The sequence below is a fragment of the Equus quagga genome, chromosome 8 (genome assembly GCF_021613505.1).
Source record: "Equus quagga isolate Etosha38 chromosome 8, UCLA_HA_Equagga_1.0, whole genome shotgun sequence".
Classification (NCBI taxonomy): domain Eukaryota; kingdom Metazoa; phylum Chordata; class Mammalia; order Perissodactyla; family Equidae; genus Equus; species Equus quagga.
Window position 1 is genome coordinate 89691875 of NC_060274.1, and position 22875 is coordinate 89714749.

The window sequence follows — 22875 nt, forward strand, 5'->3', positions numbered from 1 at the left end:
TATATAATTTTAAGCTGTTTACAAATAACATGTAATGCTTCAAATATTACATAATGTTGATAATACATTTCTAGCAGAAATAAATATATTGCACTTAAAAAGAACTTCATTAGATGTTACTTCATAGTATTAGGCTTATAACTTCTTTTCTCATAAAACATTTCCCATGCCCTTCCCCCCACCCCCCAACACACACACTTCATTACAGTGACTGTTCTCACGCAATTCATTAAGCAAATGACACAGCAAACAGTAGATGTGTGAGAGAGCCCACTAAGGAGGCCACATCCAATTTTATCCTTTAGGAAATAAAAGACCTTCTTCTAGGTTTCTGAAAATAAGAAAAAGCAACAACTAAATACAGTATTGCAATGTACCAGAAGTAAAATACAACAAATTGTATTTTTTGTCCAGATGTATTATATCACCAAAATGTTTTTATTTTCTTATATCAAAGGAGGGGATTGGAATCCAGGGAGGAACAGAGAAAGAAGGGCCACAAAATACTTATGGATCATTTGCCTATCAAATATTTATAAATGAACTGTTCCATATTTAAGCATGCTGAAGAAAGATAAGTATTGCCATATTTTATAACTGGCATGGAATATGAAGAAAGGATTTTATGGTTTTCTAAAGGTTTAAGAGTTTGTAACCTTCCCTTTGCTTGTTTACATAAAATCCTTGCATTCTGAAATAATACAAAAACATATAAAATCCATCCTCCACCCAAGCCGGGCTCTATAAAGGAGCCAACTGAAAATCTTTTCTGCCCAGTGCTTTATTTCTGTCTAGTCTAGATTTAGGGTATATTATTGTTTTATTTGTAATAATTATCAATTACATACACACTTAAAATGAAAACAGTTTTCTTTGCTTAGTCAATGGAAGATTGAGTAAAAAGAATGCTTTTCTTGCAACATGTGTCCCTGTATATTACATACTGAATTTTTTGAACTTTAGATGCTGAGTCATGGCTAAGCACGACTGCATATTTAATAGGGTCGTAAAGTCACTCCACCCATTTTATTTGAAGTTTATTTTTCTCAGTATATAATTCAGCTTAAATATAAGCAGGACAGCCTGAAAAGCTAAAATGAAATTCAGAAATGGGATAAATATCCTAACATCTCTCGGAAAAAATCACTGACATTATAGGAATGGGGATCCTTTTCTTTAAGAATTCTTTTTTCTTTGGCTTTTAGAGGGTTCCCTTTTTATTTTTTTGAGGGGGGAATGTTGTGGCTGGAGAAGTACAATGACTGAGATGTGGATGGGGTGGGGAGGGCGGGGTCTTGGAATACCAATATAAGAAGTCAATGTAACTCCTATAGTATAACCCTACATAGGCTTTTGCTACATGATAAGTATAAGAAAACTTAATATCTCCTACTCTGTGCCCTCCTACTAAGAATGGAGGTAGGCCTTCCAGATAATGTATCATTGTTATAAACTCAAAAGGACCAGCAATGCAATATAAATTCATTAATGTAGATCTTGTTACCTAACAATTTGTGATATGTTACACACAAGCTAGATATGTTTATACTGCTAAGGGTGGACAGAAGAGAGAGGAAGATTTACTTTACTTTTAAAGTAAATTTTAAGCAAGTAAAAGAAATAATTGAACTTACTCAGAATTATTGATAAATGTTTTAAAAATAAATCACATATGCAAAACCTATTAAGTTATGAATTAATTCTTTTGGGTTAGATAAAGCAGTTCTGGCAGCAGTGGCTCTTTTTAGCAGCACTGCATGTTAGCCGTGCTTTTTGATCCTGTAATACACCTGGGGGGAAACCCTGAACTTATTCCAAGTATATTATAACTCATACTCTTTATTATTCCATTGGCTTTCCCACTAATTATCTAGTTCTTGCAATTACTTTTGGTAGAATAGACTTTAGACTTTTAAATCTGAAATACCCAAGGAGTTACGTAAGAATCAACAACCAGAATAGCTCAGAAAGGCCCACGCAGGGTAAATATCTACTCCTGGTTCCCACGGCTAGAGTGACTCTGATCAGTTGAAGCTCCATATCACTTGTACTTTTTCTTTCTGGTTCAAATAATACCAAATACTTAAAAAATATATCCAATTTAGAATTTCAGGTGTGATTTTTCCAAGAGCACGCTTTGATACCTTAGTCTTTGCTTTTCTCTAACCACTCTACTTTTTTTTAGTTTTATATTGCTTAGTTACAAAATAAAAGTTATGAAGTCAAGAAATACTGGTGTAAAATCATATTTAACAAAAACATACAAACCTACTTTGAGACACACCAATTGGGGAAAATGTCAAAATAGTATTAAAATGTTCCTTTCATTCTCATTGGAAAGAAAATTGAGATACAGATTCACTTCAGCAGACCAGTAATTTACCAGGGTATTCAATAGCATCATGTAAAATTGCATCTACTTTTGTTATTCCTGCTTTAAGCAGAAGGACTCTGTACTAAAAGGAGCACTGGCAACAGGCCAACTATTAAATCAGCATCCTAAGGTCTATGGATACTTAAGCATTACTCATAACTGCTTTTTTAAAGAAAAGCACATCTGTGCTGTGTTGGAAAACAAACTACCTGTGGATACTATAGAATAACATGGAGAAAGATAGGAATTAGCCTACAGTGTCTGCCTTAGGAGTTTGAGATGCTTGGTTAACATAGCCCATGCTTCTCCAGAAGTACCCTTTGGGATACAGGGGAGAAAGGCAAGTGCAGAATAATCCAACAATGGCATCATGTAGACAGGCTGTGCCATTATGCCTTGTTTCACAGGCTGGGCGTGCCGAAGAAAGGCATTTGATATGGAAAAGCCTACCATTAAAACAACCAAATAAAATCCCACTGGAGTCTGATATGATAAGCATATTGCATTTACTCCCAAACACACCTCTACTCTCAGCAGCGGTAGTTCCCATCTCTTTTAAGATTCAATACTTTTGCAGTCAGAACAGAGTAGAATGAATATTATATACAAAATTTAAATTAAATTAAAATAGAGTTTTGGGGAGCCTTGTGAAGAAGACAGGTTATATCCTGTAGCTAGAATACATTATATCTAAAGTTGAAGGACCATAAACTTCATTAAATTTCTGTTATTAGGGAAATAAACTTGAAAAATGCCAAATGTACTACCCTGACTGTAAATGTTTAGATATATGTTGGCCAAAAATAATATACAGATTATATATAACTAAAATATCATTAATACTATACTAAACATTAAAGGAAGGCGTGAGAAGACAGCAAGAGCTGAAAATAAAGTGGATGACTGCTTTAGACTTATTTATAAGCACTGCCAATGTTTCAGCTGGGGAGTCACTGAGTTAACATGAAATTTCATGTAATGGGCTAGAAAAGTGGTAAAGGAGTCACTGAATGTAACACAGTAAGAAAAAAGGACAAATCAGACATATGGACACAACTTCTCATGAACATAGGTTAAATGATGGCTCTGTGGGCATTCAGAATGGTCATTCACAAATCCTTGTCAGTCAGTGGCAGCAGCTAATCTAAGAACAAAGTGGATTTATTGAAAAGGAGAATTTGGCCTGGTACATTTAAACATCCATGAGGTCTCCCAAAGCTGAAGTAAAACTGAAGGGGCCTTTGGCACCCGTGGCAGAGAAATTCCTTTCACAATAGGGCAACCATCTTTTTATTGCAGCTGTAAGTAGAAGAAAGCCTCTGTGTCACAATGTAGAGGCTTTACCTTCCTCACTGAGTAAGTCAGTAGTGTATTTAGAATGCAGCCCAGAAAACTAAAACCTCAGTTTTGCCATATAACACACAAAACCTCTTGCTTCAAAATTGTATATAGATTTTTCCTACATAAGTGACAAGTAGTCGCAAGAAAGAGAATTAGGAAGAAAGAAGACAAGCCTGTGAAAAAGAGCTTGTCAGGTACTGGCCCTTCAGTATTACAAAAAGAACTTTGTGAAGTCATTACCACCTATTCATCCACAAAATAGGATGTATGGGCATTATCTCAGCTCCTTCCCCAGCAAACTAACACAAAGGAAAACTAAACATGCTTAGGCTAAAGCACTACAAATATTTCTCTATTGGCTCTCATTTTCTACAAGGAGAAATGGACTTAAGTTAGTCGTTATGCATTATGGTAAGTATGTCATACAGTATTGCCTCTTTAAAGGTTTTTTTAACCTGTGGAAAGCAGAAAGAAAATCTATACATGTTGATTTTATACATTACTGCATCAACACAGCATTTTTAATCACTAGGAATGATGCACCTTAAGATTCATCTGCCTTGTATTATTAAACTTTCTGGGTAAATTGATATCCTATTAATTGTAGGACTTTGGCTGCCTAAGAACTTTACACTGATTCTTTCTCGAACCCAAGAGCTGTCCCCCAACTACAGATGAATCCTGGTCCATGGTACATTCCCTCAGTGGCAGGTTTTATTGTGAGTCCAGCTCTCCTCTGTAATAGGTCCCATGTCTCCTGGAGAGCCCCTGCTCCAACACCCCACATCCCACCCACCCGACCCTGTCCTATATTTCCATACCCATTTGCACATTCTGGATTTGGATTCTCCTGTTTTTAGAAGAGTCATACAAATGGTGTCATCACAGCCGAGGAATGGCGCAGTCCTTGGATAGCAGCATAGGGCCCCTGCTGAAAGTAGTGATGGTACCGAGGCATGTGGAATGAGGGGAATGTTGGGCCACTGCCCTGCATGGAGCTGGCAATGGCTGATGGGGTCAGAGGCATCCCAAGTCGGCTATATGGTGGCAGAGAACCCTGTATGGGGTGAGGAATGGGTGTTGCTATGGATGCTGTGCTGGTGCCAAGAGCAGTCAGGGACTGTGGGTGCTGAAATCCAGGAAAACTGGATGAAGATGATACCCAGGAACTGAGAGACAAATTATCAGATGTTGTAAAGGCTGACCCTGAAAGGAAAAACAACTCATTAGGCTGGAAACTCTCTTTCAATGTGGAAATCAAGAATTACATTATCAGTAAGGATTAATTTATTTTTAAAAATATATAATAGATCTGCAATTTAAAAAGACAAACATGTCAACCACAAGGCAAATCTACCTTTCTAGATAAGAAGACATCATTTAAATCATATATGGAAGAGAGAATTTACTAAATAGAGAAAGACTTAACTTGTTAGGTGGCCTGTGTACCCCCAGAGAGCACTAGTACCCTGCCTGAAGGCAGTCACCTGATTCCCTTTAAAGGAGCTCCAAATTGCGGATATCTTTGCTAATCTCTGCAGCATCCCTGTAAGGAAGGCTGGACATACCAGCCTCAACAAAGCTACTCGGTTTCCAAAGCCATTGTGAGAACCCACAAGAGTGCTTTTCTTTTCCTTTTTTTTTTTTTTTTTTAACTTCCATAATTCTTTATTAAATATTTGACAAGTTGCAAAAGTTTTTTTTTACATCACAGCATCTGGAAGTTTAAACAAGAGTTGACACTGAACTTTCCAAATGTATAATTACTAGTAACTCATTTACATTAGTTATAAGAGATGTCCTATGTTTTGACTGATTATGCTATTCCATATTATGGACGTAAAAATATGACAGAGGGCTCTTTGCCCATTGGAACATCCCTGTGCCCAGGATTGGGCACCCTCTGGTCTCTTTTTCTCTGGACTCCCAGGTGCAGAGGGCTCCTCCCTGAGCCTTTATGACAAAGGAACTTTTCAGTACTGCCCTGTTCTCACCACTGGGGCCACCATCTCTATGTAATGCCCTTCACTAGGAGAATCTTCTTTTTAAAAGTGTTTTCTGTTTCAGTCATTGATCCTAATAAGATATTGCTGATGTAAGTGGAACAGATATATTCTCTGACTTTCAGATTATAAAACTGAGGTTCAGAAAGACTAAGGAACTGCCCCCTAAGTCCAACAGCTCTTTGGTAGTGGATCACAGACAAGTAACTCCTGAGCCCTGACTCAGAGGCTTGATGTCCTTTTACTATAAAACAAACCCCAAGAAACCTTCAGTAGGCAGAATCACTTAAGACTCAAAGGCAAAATAATGAACTGTGTGAAAATCAGCCTCAGGGGCTGTGCTTTCCTGAAGAGGCTCCTGAAATACTTTTGGGGCAATGGGTACCCTGAGGATTAGAAGTCTCTTCTAATCCTGCCTGCCTTCATTCTCCTTTAGGTGCTCTTGCTCCCAGCAACTGCAAAATTCAGAAGCTGCCTTACCTCTGTTTTGTGTTGTCTGAACCTCATCCCCCAGCACATCCTCTTCTCCTCCATAAGTGCGAATGGGTGAGCGGGCATAGGAATGCTTTTGAATCAGGCTCTCCACACTTTCCCTAGGTTAGAGAATGACGCATCTTGAGTAAACTAAGAAGTTAAGTACTCAGAGATGGAGAGGGGTGTAAAAGGTAATTCACTAGTCAGTAAAACTATTTTCTCAGCCAAAAGACCACCACTTCAGGGAAAAATGACATTCGAAACATGTAACTTTATTCCATTGTAGACTCCTCAGAAAGGTGACTTCAGATGTACAAATACAAGCAAACATAACTGGATATGATGGGAACAATTCCCTGAAATCCTGCAAAATGAGGAACAAAGAGGTGGACAAGGAGCTACAACATCTGATCATAGGAATATAGAGTTTAATGATGTGAAAAATGAGTGTGTGAATTAACTATGAGGAGCTGCAATGAATCTTCTGACTTCATCAGCTAATGAGTACAAAACTACTCAACTGACACAAACTGTGTTGACTCAACATCTGATGAATGTTGGCAAAAAGTTCAAAATATCATTAGTCATAAAAAGATTCAATGTTCACTAACAAACCCAGTAAGTGCACAGAGTATATGACAATATGGGTAGTTTGAATAATGAACACTTTGAGATTCTTGTTACTTTAAGACTGAAAATTATAGAAAACTGTGAAGGACACATAAATGGCCATTAGGGAATTTAGGTCCCCAAATAAATTTGTCCATCGTGTTTGTAGATGGTCTTTCTCTTGCAGCATAGCTTAAAAACTAAAGACTGTGGTTAACTTTAAAAACAAAAATTATTTTCGTATTGGCCACTTTGACCTCCGGCTATTAAAAAAAAAAAGCCAGCAAGAGTTTAGCCAAATAATTTTTTTGCCAAAAGAGCAAGTAACAGGTTAACTTACACAGTATACATCTCCAGAACAGCTGTGGCCTAAAGACGAATACGAATTAACCACCAAAGGACCAAAAAAAGATTAAAAACATTTGTGTTGAATGAAAGACAAAGCAAATACCAAATTTCATATTGAGAGGACAAGGAAAGCAAATAAAGTGTCACGATAACTTTCCAAAATGTAACACTTGTCAACATTTCACATAGATATACAGACTTTACCAGTGAAAAAATACTAATTCATAGTGAATTTGGTGTTCTAGAAAGCTTGTATGTTCACATAGATGGAAGCATTTTGTCATATTACACAGCATGCAAATGAGGACTTAAGGGTGTGCCGAAAAGAAAAATAAATTCTAGAAACTATTCAAGTTACATCTTTGCTCCCAAAAGATTTTAAAATAAGCATATAGTACCACCTCATGTAGTCAAAATTATTGGAATCAGACAAAATTCAGATCCAATGGATTAACATATAGATGTTAAAAAAATGAGACTATTCCATATTTATTGAAAAGGAATGATCTCCAAGACACAGTAAGTGAAAAAAGTTAAGTACAGAACAGTGTATAAAGATGCCCTTTTTGAATTTAAAACAAGGAGTATTTATGTTCATATATGCCTAATACTTCCAGAATGTTCCAGTTTCCAGAATAAGAAACTGCCTAAAATAGGTTGCCTCTGTAGAGTGGAACCAGAAATCTGAGGGATTGGAGCAGTGATTCCCAAACTTGTCTATACATATGAATCACCTGGGGAATCTTTAAAAAAAAAATCCAACAACTACTATATTGAGGTACAGTTAACATACAGTAAGTGGCACATTTAAAATGTACAATTCGATCACTTTTGGCTTATGTGACTGGTGACACCATCACCATAAGTAAGATAACAAACATCTAATACCTCATGCCCCTCATGCTTCCTGGTCCCCATCTCAACAAACTTTCCCAAGGAAACCACTAATATGATTTCTGTCCCTACCAATTAGTTTGCATTTACTAAAATTTTATAAAAATGAAATTCTATCTTATATATTCTTTATTATCTGGCTTCTTTCACTCAGCATAATTCCTTTGAGATTCATCTTGTTGGAGCACATATCAATAGTTTATTCTTCCTTATTTTGAGTAGCATTCTACTGTATGTATATATTATAGTTTATCTATTCACCTATTGATGGAATATTTGCCTTGTTTCAAGTTTTTGACTGTTATACGTGAAGCTGCTATACATAATCATGTATACTTTTTGAAAAATAGACATATGCTTTCACTTCTCTTGGAAAAATGCCTTAGAGTGGAATAACTGGATTGTATGGTAAATGTGTGTTTAATTTTTTAAGAAACTGCCAGATGATTTTCCAAAGCAATTGTACCATTTAGCATTCCCACCATCAAGGTATGAGAGTTCCACTTCCTCCACATTTTTGCCAACACTTGGTATGGTCAATCTTTCTAATTTTAGCTGTTCTAATATATATGTACTGGTATCTAATCATAGTTTTAATTTTCATTTCCCTAATGACTAAGATGTTGAGCATCTTTTTATGTGCTTAGTGGCTTCTATATACCTATTTTAGTAAACTGTTCAAATATTTTGTTAATTTTTAAAAGTAGATTCTTTGCTTTCTTATTATTGAGTTTTGAGATTTCTTTATATATTCTGGGTACTGGTCCTTATAGGACATGTGATTTACAAATATTTTCTCCTGGCCTGTGGCTTGTCCTTTGATTCTCTTAACAGTATTTCTAAAAAGCAGAAGTTTTTAATTTTGATGAAGTGCAATTTATCCATTAGTAATTTTATGGATTATGCTTTTGGTTTCATATCTAAAAATCTTTGCCTACTCAGGACCAGAAAAGTTTTCTCTTAAAATTTTTTCTAGAAGTTTTAGGTTTTACATTTAGGTCTATGATTCATCTTGAGTTAATCTCAAATATGTTATAAGGAATGAACTGATGTTCATTTTTTGCTATTGGATATCCAGTTATTCTAGCACTGTTTGTTGAGATTACCCCATTTCCACTGAATTATCATTGCATTTTTGTCAAAAGTCAATTGTCCATGTATGTGTGGGCCTACTTCCAGACCCTGTACTCTGTTCTATTGATCTATTAGTTGATCTTGACACCAAAATCACACTGTCCTGATTACTGAAGTTGCATAAAAGTTTTGAAATTAGGTAGTATTAGTACTTCATTTTATTTTTATTTTTCAAAGTTGTTTTGGCTATTCTAGTTCTTTTGCATTTCCACATGTAATTTAGAATTAGTTTGTCAATTTCTACAAAAAAGCCTACTGGTATTTTGATCAAGATTGTGTTAAATCAGTAGATCAATTTGTGGAGAATTGACATCTTAACAAAATTAAGTCTTTCTACCCTTGAACCAGTATATCCCTCCATTTAATTGTCTTCTTTAATTTCTCTGAGCAATGTTTTTGTAGTTTTAACTGTATAGGTCTTACATTTTTTTTTGCCAGATTTATCCCTAAATATTTCATGTTATGGTAAATATTGCTTTTTAATTTCAATTTCTGATTGTTCATTGCTAGTACATCGAAATACAACTTATTTTTGTATATTGATTTTGTATCCTGTGACCTTGCTAAACATGCTTATTTTTTCCGGTAGCTTTTTGTAGATTTGGATTTTCTACATAGATAATCAAGATGTCTATGAACAGAGATGGTTTTACTTCTTTCTTTCCAATCATGATGACTTTTAGTTATTTTTCCTGATTTATTGCAATGCCTAGAGCTATTTGTTAAATATTGAATTAACAGTGGTAAGAGTGGACATCCATGACTTGTTCTTTATCTTAGAGACAGCATTCAGTCTCTCACCATTAGATATAATATTATCTCTAGGGTTTTTTGTAGATGCCCTTTATCAGACTGGGAGATTCCCTTCTATTCCTAGTTTTCTGAGTGTTTTTAAAGTTGAATTTTGTTAAATGCTCTTGCTGTATCTATTATAATGATCAGGTTATTTTCTTTTTTAGTTTCTTAATATGGTCAGTTGTATTATTTAAGTTTCAAATGTTAAACCAACCTTGCATTCCTGAGCTAAACTCTAGTCATGATATATTATCCTTCTCTTTGCATTAAGTTTCCTAAAATTTTGTTTAGAATTTTTCCATCTATATTCATGAGGGATGTTGGTCTATAGTTTTCTTTTTTTGTAATGTCTTCTCTAGTTTTAGTATCAAGATAATACTGATCCCATATAATTAGTTGGAAAGTATTCCCTCCTTTTTAATTCTCTAAAAGAGTTGGGGTAAAATTGTTATTATTCCTTACTTAAATGTTTGGTACAATTCACCAATGAAGTCATCTGGGCCTGGAGTTTTCCTTGTGGAAAGGTTTGTAACTACAAATTAAAAGCTCTCAGATTATCTTTTTTTTTTTTTTAATGAAACTTTGGTAGTTTGTGTCTTTGGGGAATTTGTTTATTTGATCTAAATTGTTGAAATTATAAGCATAAATTTTCATAATATTCCCTTATTATCCTTCCTTTATTATATGTAGAATCTGTCGTTATATTACTCCTCACATTCCTGAAAATGGTAATTTGTGTTTCTTCTCCTTTTTTCATGATCAGTTTAGCTAGGGATTTGCCATTTTTATTAATCTTCTCTGCTTTTGGTCCCCCTAATTTTCTCTATTGTTTTCCTGTTTTCCATTCCATTGATTTCTGCTCTGATATTTATTATTTCCTTTCTTCTACTTACTTTGGGTTTCATTTGCTCTTTTCCTAGTTTCTTGAGATGGAAGCTGAGCTCATAGATTTGAGACCATTCTTCATTTCTAAAGTAGGTATATAGCATTATAAATTTCCCCTAATGTTTTAGCAGCATCCTGTAAGTTTTCATATGTTTTATTTTCATTTTAATTTAGTTAAAAATATTTTCTAATTTCCTTTTTGATATCTTCCTTGCTCCATGGGTTATTTAGACATATGTTATTTAGTTTCCAAATATGTGGGAATTTTTCAGATATCTTCCTGTTATTGCTTTTTTATATAATTCCATTTTGGTCAGAGAACATACTCTGTATGACTTGAATACCTTTAAATTTATTAGGACTTGTTTTGTGGCACAGAGTATGGTCTATCTTAGTAAATGTTCTGTGTGCACTCGAAAGAAAGTATATTCTGCTGATGTTGGATAGAGTGGTTCATAAATGTCATTTGGGTCAAGGTGGTTGACAGTGTTGTTCAAATCTTCTGTATCTTTACTCATTTCCTGTCTACTTTTTCCCCAGCCTCTGGTACTTTCCTCACATGCATGTGCTAATCAGGTCTCAGCTGAACACTCAAGAGGTACCCTCTGTAGATCTTCAGAATTCTCCTCTTCTGTAGTTTGTCCTGTGGATTCTCACTGTTTTTGTCTCATCAAATGCTCAGCTCTGATTGCTCAACTCAGGGAGTCAGCTAGGCTCTGCCTGTATTCTCCTTCCCTGTGCCATGGTCTAGATACTGTCTCAGACTATAAGCTGGGGCTGTCATACAGCTCACCTCATTTGGTTCCCATCCTTTGGGGATTATTGTCTTCTGTTTCCTGGTGTCCAATGTCATAAAAAATATTGTTTCATGTATTTTGTGTTTCTTAGTTATTTAAGGCAAGAGGGTATACTTGCTTGTTGTTGCTTTACCTTTACCTGAAGCAAAGTCCCTCCTGGGAATCTTCTAAAAATTCCAAAACCTAGGCCACACCCACAGGCCAAGTAAATTACAAGCTCTGGGAGTGAGACACAGTGTTTTGTAATTGTTAAAGCTCTACAGATGATTCCAATGGGCAGGCAAGTTTAGGAACGGAGAAGAGGCATGTGATGGATGCTTTTTACCAGGTACTCCTCTGTACCATTTGAACTTTGGACATATTTATTATTTATTCAAAATTAATCACAAATTATAAAATATCATGAGAAATGATAACCTACTAATGAACAAAAGGAAAATAATTGCTGGTCTAACACTGATACTTTGGGAACTTACTATGATGAATTGATAAAAATTGTCATTATCATGCTGATGTTTATGTCAACATAGTAAATGCATTGGAGGCAGTGTGGTATATTGGAAATACCATGGGCTTTAAAGTCATTCGTCAAATGGATGAATGGATAGATGAGTAGGTAGACAACCTAGAACCATTTTCACATTCTAGTTTTGTTACTTCCTTAAGCTCTCTTCGTCTGTAAATTGGGGAGCATAATACCTGCCTCACAGGGCTATTCACTCAACCAAAAAGAAATATTTCTTGAGTACCTATTATGAACATGAACAGGCACTATGGAATTGTGGGGAGAGCAATAAACAAAACATAAAAATCTCTGCCTAATGGGGAAGAGGTTAGAGGGAAGAGAGAGACAATATGAAAAATGCATAGCATATTAGATGGTCATGATAGTGCTATGGAAGAATAAAAATAAAGCAGGGTATAGTGATAAATGTAAATAGGAGGATTAAATGAGATAAGGCATTTGAATTGCCCAAAATAGTGTCTGGCACATAGGAGCTACTCAGTAAATATTACTGCCTTATAAACGTATATCTAGAGCAGGTAAAAATATTTTATTCTCTTAGATTATATTCTTTCCAATTTATTCTACCCATCTGAATAATCCTAATTCAGAATAATGTGATCCAAATAAAAGAATTTTTCTTATAAATTGAATGCTAAAGTCAGGAGAGAATTTGACTAGAATGTTACTTGCAGTTCTATTATAAATTATACCTATCATAAAAGATAAAATATTAAGCTTTAGGGCATCTGTATCACTCATTTAAAAGTATAACCTATTTTTAAAAATCCCTTGAACAGACTTGTTGAATCCCTTAAGTTAGACTTGTTGAAATTAAAAGATTTTCTCATTTACTAAGAGACACCAGTAAATATATTAAATGTAGAAGTTAATGGAAAGGATAATTTGGCATGGCATTGACCCTAATTAGTCAATTTGCCAACTGTCATATATTTTAATCTTTACATGCCTGCTTTCTTGTAATGTTGGACCCCTGCAGCCTTAACAGTCAATGTCAAGTACTTAAGGACTTAATTCTCTACAGTATTAGAGAGTGACTATCTTTTTTAATAACTTGGGTCATTAAGAAGTAAATCAAGTGAGCTGAGCAACCCTTAATAAAATGACAACTATAAAATACATTCAAGTTGATGTCCTTTTAGGTCTGAGCCATGTGTCATACTGCTAATATTTAAAATGAACTTAGAAAAGAATTAGGTGTTATTTTCACATGAGGAAGGAACTTGCTTCAAATACCCTAGAAAATATTTTCTCTTTGTCTAGTCATAAAGGAGTGACCATGTAATGGGCCCAAATTATGGATGATGTATTTCTAAAGTATATTCTTCTTCCCATCCTATGCACATAAACTGCCAGTCCAAGCATTTGAGTTCAAAAACAAAGTGTAGTATTTGCCTCTCTAGAAGTACCCTTATATAAAATGATTTAAACATGCTTCACATACACACACAAGAAAAATCATTTTCCAGATAACACAATGAATCACTGCCTTATGAAATATTTTGGTTTTCTATAAGAAGTACATTATATCCATTTTGTCCTTGGTACATCACTGGAATCATTACTTATTCTAGTCTCTAGGAGGGAGAAAAAAGGGATTTTATCAAAGTGATTTACTTGTCTCAGGCCTGCAAGTGAACTGAAAGCAATGGCAGTTCTTATATAAAGGATGGTATAATTGAATTATTGCCTTTTAAGTGATTGAAAACTGGTGCATATCAGGGCCATCTCTTCGAAGATGTTACAAAGAGTAGACAGCCTATGTTGTTTACTTTATGTCTAATCCCTGTTTCCAGCAGAATGAAAAGTGCAAAGAATTTGTTTAGCCTGGAAGCCAATTTCGAGGATTTCTACAGTACTGTACCCTGAAAAGTAAAGGATGACTCACCTAATTGGTTAAGTGATTTAGGTATCACAAACTACGACACTGCCTTGTAATGTTTAGTTCTGTTATATTCCAAAGCAAGAGACAGTAGTTTTGGTAGACTTACTTTGGATTTAATAGATAAATAAAGTGGGTACCATTAGTAAAGGTCGGCCTTTCTAATATGTAACACTAAATTATTTTTCAAGGCAAAGAGAGTATATTATTACCTTGGAAATCTTTAAAAGATTTCTTCTGACTACTACGTAACCATTAATTCCAAGAATAATATACATGTGAAAGGTACAATCATAGCCAGAAGGGTGGGCAAGGTAAAGAGTAGCTACAATGATTACGCTGATCCTGCCAAAATGTTCAGAATTATTTGAAGTCATTTGAACTATTTGTTCAAACCAACAAATATAAGATATTTGTTTGCTTATGTAAGATAAAAGCAAAACCAACATACTCTATCAATATTGGAACCAATTGCCCTTCTTCTGTCTCTGAAACTAGAGTGCAAATTTCTCGATGCTCAAAAAGCAAAAACTTCCCTTTTCCCTCACATTCTCCCTTGCACAACCACTATACCTAATATATTCCTCTTTTACTGCACTTACTAGATTGATGTCAATTATATGTTCACATGACTGTCTCTCCTACTACACTGTTGGCTTCTGAACCAAGGAGAGAACAATGCTTTATCTAGGCAGTGGTTCTCAAACTTTAGTGTGTGTTGTGGACTGAATGTTTGTGTCTCCCCAAAATTCATATGTTGAAATCTTAACCCCCAATGTGATGATGTTAGGAGGTGGCGTCTTTGGTAGACAATTAGGTCTTGAGAGTGGAGCCCTTAGGAATGGAGTTAGTACCCTGATTAGAAGAGACAGGAGAGCTCGTTTGGCTTTCTGCTGTTCAGTCATGTGAGGACACAGTAAGAAAATGTCTATGAACCAGCACCTTGGACTTCCCAGCTTCCAGAACTGTCAGAAATAAACGTCTTTTGTTTAAGCCACTCAGTCTATGGCATTTTTGTTATAGCAGCCCAACAGACAAAGATACCGTGCATCAGAATTACCTGGAGGGCTTGTCAAAACACAAATTGTTAGCCCCACCCTAGAGTTTCTGATTTGGTAGGTCTGAGGTGTGGCGTAAGAATGTGGTTTCCAGTGTGTTTCCAGGTGATGCTGATGCTGCTGACCTGGAGGCCACACTTAGAGAGCTTATATTGGTGCCTGGCATATAATAAGTGCTCAATAAATGTTTATAGATAACAAAATTAAGTTATTGTTATTATTGAATATCAAGATCATGTGCTCCTAAAGCTGGTTACATAATCATTTTAGATGAAACTGAGAATTTCAGTTGCTATAACTTGCCATGCTGCATTTAAACCATCCCACAATATACATGTCAGGGAGAAAATTAAATAAAAATTAAATGTTCAATTTACATTCTAACTTTGTCTCCTAACTATAGACCTGGAAAAAACTGTGTTCAGGGAGAAAATGTCAAGTCTATTAAAATCAAATCTAATTTATAGGAAACAAAATATTTTGGGGCCGGCCCCAGTGGTGCAGCGGTTAAGTTCACACATTCTGCTTCAGGAGCCCAGGGTTCGCTGGTTCTGATCCTGGGTGCGGACATGGCACCACTTGGCACGCCATGCTGTGGTAGGCATCCCACGTATAAAGTAGAAGATGGGTACGATGTTAGCTCAGGGCCAGGCTTCCTCAGCAAAAAGGAGGACTGGCAGTAGTTAGCTAAGGGTTAATCTTCCTCACAAAAATAAAAAATAAAATAAATAAAATAAAGTTATTCTTGCTCATCAATTTGCTCATGTTTACATCATGTCTTACTGGGCCTTTGTAAATAACTCCTTGTCAAAATATTTTTCTAAAGATTTATGCAGATAATGTTATAAAAAACTGGAAGACAATATGTCAATATTTGTAGCTGCCACAAAGTACTTAATAAATTAAAACTTTAGATAATACAATTTGAGATGTATTATAAATTATTAATTTTAATTTGAGAACTGAAATATATTATGCAATCCATTTTGGAAGAACAAAATAATTAATCTTTTGAAAAGCTTTTAGACTTTTTTATCTTTATTTATTTGACTTAATCCTACGCGTTTTTCTTTTCAGAAGTAATATATATTTCTGGTTTTATATTATCATTACCAACTTATATAAGTAAACTATACCACTAAAAAAACCTAAACCTATTATGTTTAGTTTCCTAAGTCTTATGGCTGTGACAACGAGAACAGCCTCATGCAAAGTACAAATTACTCAGCCTCTAAATAAACTTGAGTAAATTGTGAGGCAGGGAACAAATATCCTTCAGCCACAGATAGAAGGAAAGACACAAGCAAGAAAAAAAGGAGGACAGTTTACAACTGTAAGTCAATTGTGAATAACTCTGCTGCTCTGTCAGATTTGCAGGTGTGTTTGACGCTGTTTTGTAAAATAAATGATCCCTCTCAGAAGCTGTGGATCAGTGAGTAACATTTTAAGTGCAGAAACACAGCTTGCTAGTTAAAGGAATTTTGGGTGACTACTTCCATAATTTGAAAGAAATTTAGTTCTGTTAAAAGCCATCTCTTCCTTTTTGTGGTTGTTAACAGCCTATTTTAATTTATTAAATTAACAGATTTTATTTTAAAAGCAGACTTTAATCCAGTTACCAAACAAAATTGCTTTCATTTTATGCATGCAGACTTATACTAAGTCTGTCTTCATTGGAGATTTTTTAAAAAAAGTTTCTTTCCTAAGAAGCTGTGCAGATTCCTTATCTGTATCTGGGCTTTGATTTACTTGTGGGCTGGGTTAGATGATCTTTGAGATTTATTATGATTCTAATGGTTATGTATCTATAAGTATATAAACAAAAGTAAAAATTTAAAATAGCTTTTTGAAAAAGTCCAGTACTAGCTGCAAAGAACCCTGGGTTCTAAGCCCAAATCTTCTACTAATCATATAACCTGGGCAAATCACTTGCACTCTCTGGGCCCTAGTTGCCTCATTGGTTAATGACAGAGGTAAACTGGATGGCTTCCCAAATAATTCTAGCCTCAAAATAAATACTTTCTGCAAAGTGAAGTTTAAATTTCTTTTGGAAGTTTAAACGCAAAATATCAGAGCATGCTTTAGTATGCATAATATAATTAAAATATTTTTCTTATGCTTTAATCTGTATTGAAGAATAAACTATATACCGATAATTAAAGATAGTCATTTTCATTTATACAAGATTGAGATATTGTATGTTGCTCAATAATCACAGAGATAAAATTCAATTTTGAACTCCTTGATTTCTGTCTCTTCATTCTGAGCAACATTGTCTTCCTGGGGCCTGTGGCTCCAAGCAGAGGTGATGCACATGTCCTCTGTCCTCCCCTATCTCAGCAGTCCTGGTCTGCTCTGGGGCTGTTACAGAATGTGGATCCCAGGGGAACATTACAGGTCAATGGAAGCAAAGGCAGATCCAGAGGGCAGAGACTATTGTTATTAGCTTTTGCCATTTTCTATCTTTAGTATTTTTACTTTAGAGTAGCTCCCTTCTCATATAGTGGCTGCCCTTAACATCTAGGTTTTTTTTTTTTAGCAGACTGTATTGAAATTATATTTCGCTTTTACTTTATTATAGACACTGCAAAATCTATTTTGTAAGAGTCTCCAATACACTCAAATATAGTTGTATTTATGAAAGATTAAGGGAATTAGCAAACTAAATTATGAGCCATAACCATTTCACTATTCACTAGGCGGAAGTTTAATCTATTTATTTTCTCAGCCAGTACAGTTCCCCTCTCGATATATAGGTATTTTCCCTCCTGCCTAAATCTACTCTACTGGTTTTCTACTAAAGATAGGATATAAGAGTGATATGAGAACTTACGTTGCTGGCAATTTGGGTAACAACTATTAGATTGGATTGATCAGTTCATGACATGCATGACTTCTTCAGGAGCCCTGAATGTCAGAATTTTCTTTTTTCCAAAGCTAGCCAGAATGCTTAAGAGAAAGCTCAGATACCAGCAGATATCCTAAGCAGGGGAGGGTGAAGATGGAGAGGAGAGATGAACTAAGTGCCCAAAAGTATCCTGCAGAAAGTCTTATTCTGGACCAGACCTTAAGAAAAAAGGGATTAATATGTCCAAAATTCAAAGGTAGAGGAGGATTTTTAAAGAAATGCTTCTACTATAGGACATCTGGACAGAGTACTGAGCATGACATCCATTCAGCTCTCCCGCTGAGTCCACCGAAGTGGTGCAAGTGCCAGCTGTCTGGATAGGACCCATGATGTAGAGAAGGGAAATCCACATAATCCTCACATTTCATTTCACCCATGAATTTCCTCCTCTCTGCCTCTAAAGTTATGAGCAAAGCTTTGGGGAAACTCACTAGAATTTACTGTAGCGAGAGTCTTGGATTGTGCTCCAAGGATTACTCATTATAAGGAGGCATGAGGTACAAGAGGATCAAACGACTAATGTGGCAGAGCACTGATGCCACCTTCTTTCTGTCCCTTCACACAGAGAGGCAACAAGTCCACATAACCCTCCTCTGGGAACTGGGGATCCCCCTCTGCGCTTTCATCAGGGACAATAAGAACAAAGGAAAAAAGAAGGAAATCTTTTGGTCATTCCAGAAAAAAGACTAGCCTCTTATGTGGGAAAGAACATTAGATTGTCATCAGAGTTTGACAGCCACAGTTTATTCCAGGAGGCAATGAAGTAACAACATATTTAAGATACGGCAGGAAAGAAAATGTGAGGCAAGAATCGTATATCAAGTCAAACTGACTTTCGCAAATAAAGGCCACAGACAAACTGTCATGTTCATGCAAAAGACAAGGAATACTGGTATTGATAAGGAGATCTGATCGGTGGTTACCAGGGAAAAGGGGGGGTGGGGGGAGGGCACAGAAGGGGAAGTGGTGTACCCACAACATGACTAACAAAAATGTACAAGTGAAATCTCACAAGGTTGTAATCTATCATAACATTAATAAAAAAAAAAAAAAAAAAAAGACAAGGAATACTGGGCCCATGAGCCTTTCTTGAGGAATCTAGTAAAGAGTGAGCTTCAGACAATCAAAACGACTAGAGAGATGTTGACATAAGATATGTTAAAGAGCAGTAAATATGTATTTACTTGTAGAATGAAAACTAAACCACGGTTATAAGAATAGAGCATGCAATGACTATATATTCTGACAAGGTAGATGAAGCACAATTCTCAAAAGTGAGGGAGAATGGGGAGAGAAGATAAGAAGAATAAGGTTGTTGATTATATTTATTAATGGAGATTAAAGGGATATTACTTCAAATGAGATACTTAAAAAGGGGGAAAGGAGGAAGGAGAAAAAAGAAGTTACTAGTTAATTTCAATATTGCTTATAGTAGGGGAACCTAGAGAAAATTAGGAAGAGGAGGGGTAGGAGTTTTTAAAAGATGCTAGTGTAAAGGAAAACATTAGAACAAGAGTATGAACCTTGCTAGTTACCAAAAAAATAGTACAAAAAAAGATTGCTAACAAAATAGTCCACATAGTAAAAGACTATTTATCGAAAAGGCTTGCATATCTATTTAAATATAAACAAAACAATATGATACAAGTGAACCCAAACATATTAATATATACATTACATATATATTATATTCCCACATAGTACAGATTAATATAAATTGTATGTGAAAAAAACAAGGTGAGGAATTGTGAGAGTATGTTAAAATTTACTTAAGACAAAGAAGAATATATAAACATGTATCTTCTTTTGTTAAAAAACACAATGGAAAGATAAACAATACTTTTTTAAATGGTTATCTGTAGGAAAGAGAAGAAATATGGTGGAGGGGATAAGGATAGAATCTTGACGCCTCTGAATAAGCCAGTGTTCTGTAGATTTGTCTTGAAAACATGTAAATCGGTTATTAAATAATTATATAAGAAAATTATATATTTTTTAAATTCCAAAAAATAGAAAATACAATAAAACAAATGAGCCTAAATGTGTATCATTAGGCTAGTGGCATGACTACACAGGGGGATGATTCCAAGTGACTTTAAAACACTCTAGAATAAAATAAGGAAAAAAACCGCTAAAAACAAACGCTCTAGTAGAATCTTTAGTAGAATCTATGCTAAAGACAAAAACAATCACAGAAAGATTGCTATTTTAGTTGCCACCTGGTTAGAGATGCTGCTATGCATATTCTGAGACTGCTGTGCATCTGTAAACCATGAGAGAAAGCAAATGAGTCGTGATGGAATATTCTGGCATTCCCACTGTCATTGAGCACTAGCCTCTCAGCATGAGAGAAGAGAGATACAGGTGTGAGGCCAAAGAGGTTAGTAAAAACCTTAACATCCTGAATTTAAATGGAAAGTATTAGTATGAACTCATGTAGGATTTTATCTTTAAAGCACGTGCACATTTGTGCACACACATCCTTGAAACTGAGAGTAGAGACTGTCTCTGGAGAGGGCAATTCTGAGGGGTGGAGGGTCATATTTTACTTATTTAATGTTTGAGTACTTGATTCTTACCCATTTCAGATATATTATTTTGCCATTTTAACATGCAAATCTGAGAAATATTAGAAAAAGTATTTTCTCATTCCTTAACAGTAAACAGAATGATGTTTTAGGAGTCTTTCTAACCCCTACTTTCCCAAATGCCTTTTATATGGTTCTCTAAAGGCCCTGCAAGTCTCTAATACTCTGAAAGAGAAAAAAATTACAACCTATTTTTCAACTATTCCTCATAGCTGAGGCACAAGATTAGAAGATGAACAAAAATAACAGATCATGGAAATCTACAAGAATCTTGAAAAGTGTGCATCTCCAAGTTGTTACTTTGTCATCCTCTTTTTTCTTTCTTCTGGCTTGAACTACAGGTGTTAAAATAACCCTAAGAGCATGTCACAACTACCCTTGTAAAGACAGGAAGAATAAAGTGTTGGCAGAGACCAGATCTTGCCACCTTTGTCAACTAGCATCACCACGTGAGCCTCAAGATGAAATTCTGAGTTTCTTCGTTTTAATCCAGAAAGAGGAAAAATCATCCTTAGCAGCTAAAATTTCTGGGTAGGAGTTTTTCTTGCTTCCAACATTTCCACAGCCCCTTAAAGCTCTAAGCCAGGGATCAGCAAACTTTTTCTGTGAAGGCCAGATAGTAAATATTTTAAGCTTTGCAGGCCTTATGGTCTCTGTCAGACATCCTTAGCTCTGTCATTGTAGCATGAAAGCAGCCACATACAAGACAGAAACTGAAAAAAGTGACTGTGCTCTAATAAAACTTTATTTATAGACAATAAAATTTAATTTCATATTATTTTTGCATATCACAAAATATTATTTTTATAATTCTTTCAATCATTTGAAAATGTAAAGACCATTCTTAGCCTGTGGGCTATACCAAGCAGGTGGCAGACAGTAGTTTGCCAACACCTGCTCTAAGCTATTTACCTGATTAGGGATGGGCCCCAGTGAGCCGGCACCACTCCTAAGGAAGACCTTACTACCTCCGAAACTCCAGCAGCCAGCTTAAAGCTATGTTAGAACCAAACACTTCTTTCTTTCCAGTACTGTAAGTCATTATGAAAGACCTAGAAATTATCCCCAAACTGTGAACCTCTTTAGCAGATCTGCCAAAACGCTTGCTGCTCCATAGCTTGGTGTAGATAAAACTTCTATAAATTCCCAGAATATTAGATTTACAACTTTCTTTCCTGAAGTTTCCTTCCTCATCTAAACTAATAGAGTGTCTTTGAGGTCTGAGCAAAAAGGCCTGATTCCCACTGGGCATGTGTCCAAATTTCATGTGTTTGAAAGTTTTATTCAATGCCAAGGGGGTTTAAACACATTTTATAGACTCTCGGTATGAATCCTGAACCAATATGGTGAGATAAGCTTATGTATGTAATTCTCTGCCCCACTGACATGACTGAGAAAAGAAGGGGAACTCAAGAAATTAGGGAGCGTGCCAACGACATACTTGGATATTTTAGACACAAACAGGAAAGGAGTGAGGGAAGCATCACCCAGCAGCCATTCATCAGTGTACAAGGAGGAAAGCTACCCAGGGAGGGAATAAAGGAAAAGGCCTCTGTCAGAGCTTCACCTAAATCCCACTATGGAGCAGCAGAAATGAATGCTAAAGGCAGATCTCTGAGCAGCTGATGGGAAGCAGATTCTCACGCTGCAGGAGGCGAAGAGGAAGGAATCCCATTGCAGCACTCCAGCTAGCACACGGTGGTTTTGGTCCACTGAAGGGTGAGGGCCATGACCATGACTGGCTCTGGAGGAGGGCCACGAGGTGGCTTTGCTAGGCCTGGGGAGGGAGGAGCTGATTTCTAGCTGCCGAGGCAGACAGACAGGGTAGCTTAATCAATGCAAAGTTAAAACTCCCCCTCCAAGGCTCTCTCCATCCACATGCGACAACTCCCTACCCAAACAGAATAATTATAGTTCCACATTGGCAAAATTACAATAAATTTAAATTATTTTCCCTTCTTCAGACTGCACCTGAAAGATGTAACCAAGATCCACATGCTTTTATCCAAAATTAATCTCAGCTCCTAACACAAACAGACTTCCCTTTCTATGGAGGAGCTGGAGAAAAATAGTTGAACATTATAAAACATTCAGCATTTCCAAAGAAGAAAACTAATTTTAAAGAGCACAAGAAGTGATCTCTTTTGAAACAGACTTGTTCCAAGAAACAGGGAGAAATATTTTAAGTCTAATTGGTATTTTCAAATTTTCAATGAGATTTAGGAAGACCCTGTATTAATAAAGCAAGGACCAGAGGCA

General features: G+C 35.7%; 1 protein-coding gene across 1 annotated transcript in view; it reads right to left on the bottom strand.

Annotated features, from left to right (window-relative positions):
- The window catches only part of TBX20 (T-box transcription factor 20), a 54912-nt gene continuing 32037 nt past the window's right edge, over positions 1–22875 (bottom strand). The window contains exons 7-8 of the mRNA XM_046669110.1: positions 6199–6311; positions 1–4921 (exon numbers count right to left, since the gene is read on the bottom strand). Coding sequence (XP_046525066.1) covers positions 4581–4921; positions 6199–6311 — 454 coding nt within the window. The 3' untranslated portion in view covers positions 1–4580. The remainder of the gene's footprint in view (positions 4922–6198; positions 6312–22875) is intronic.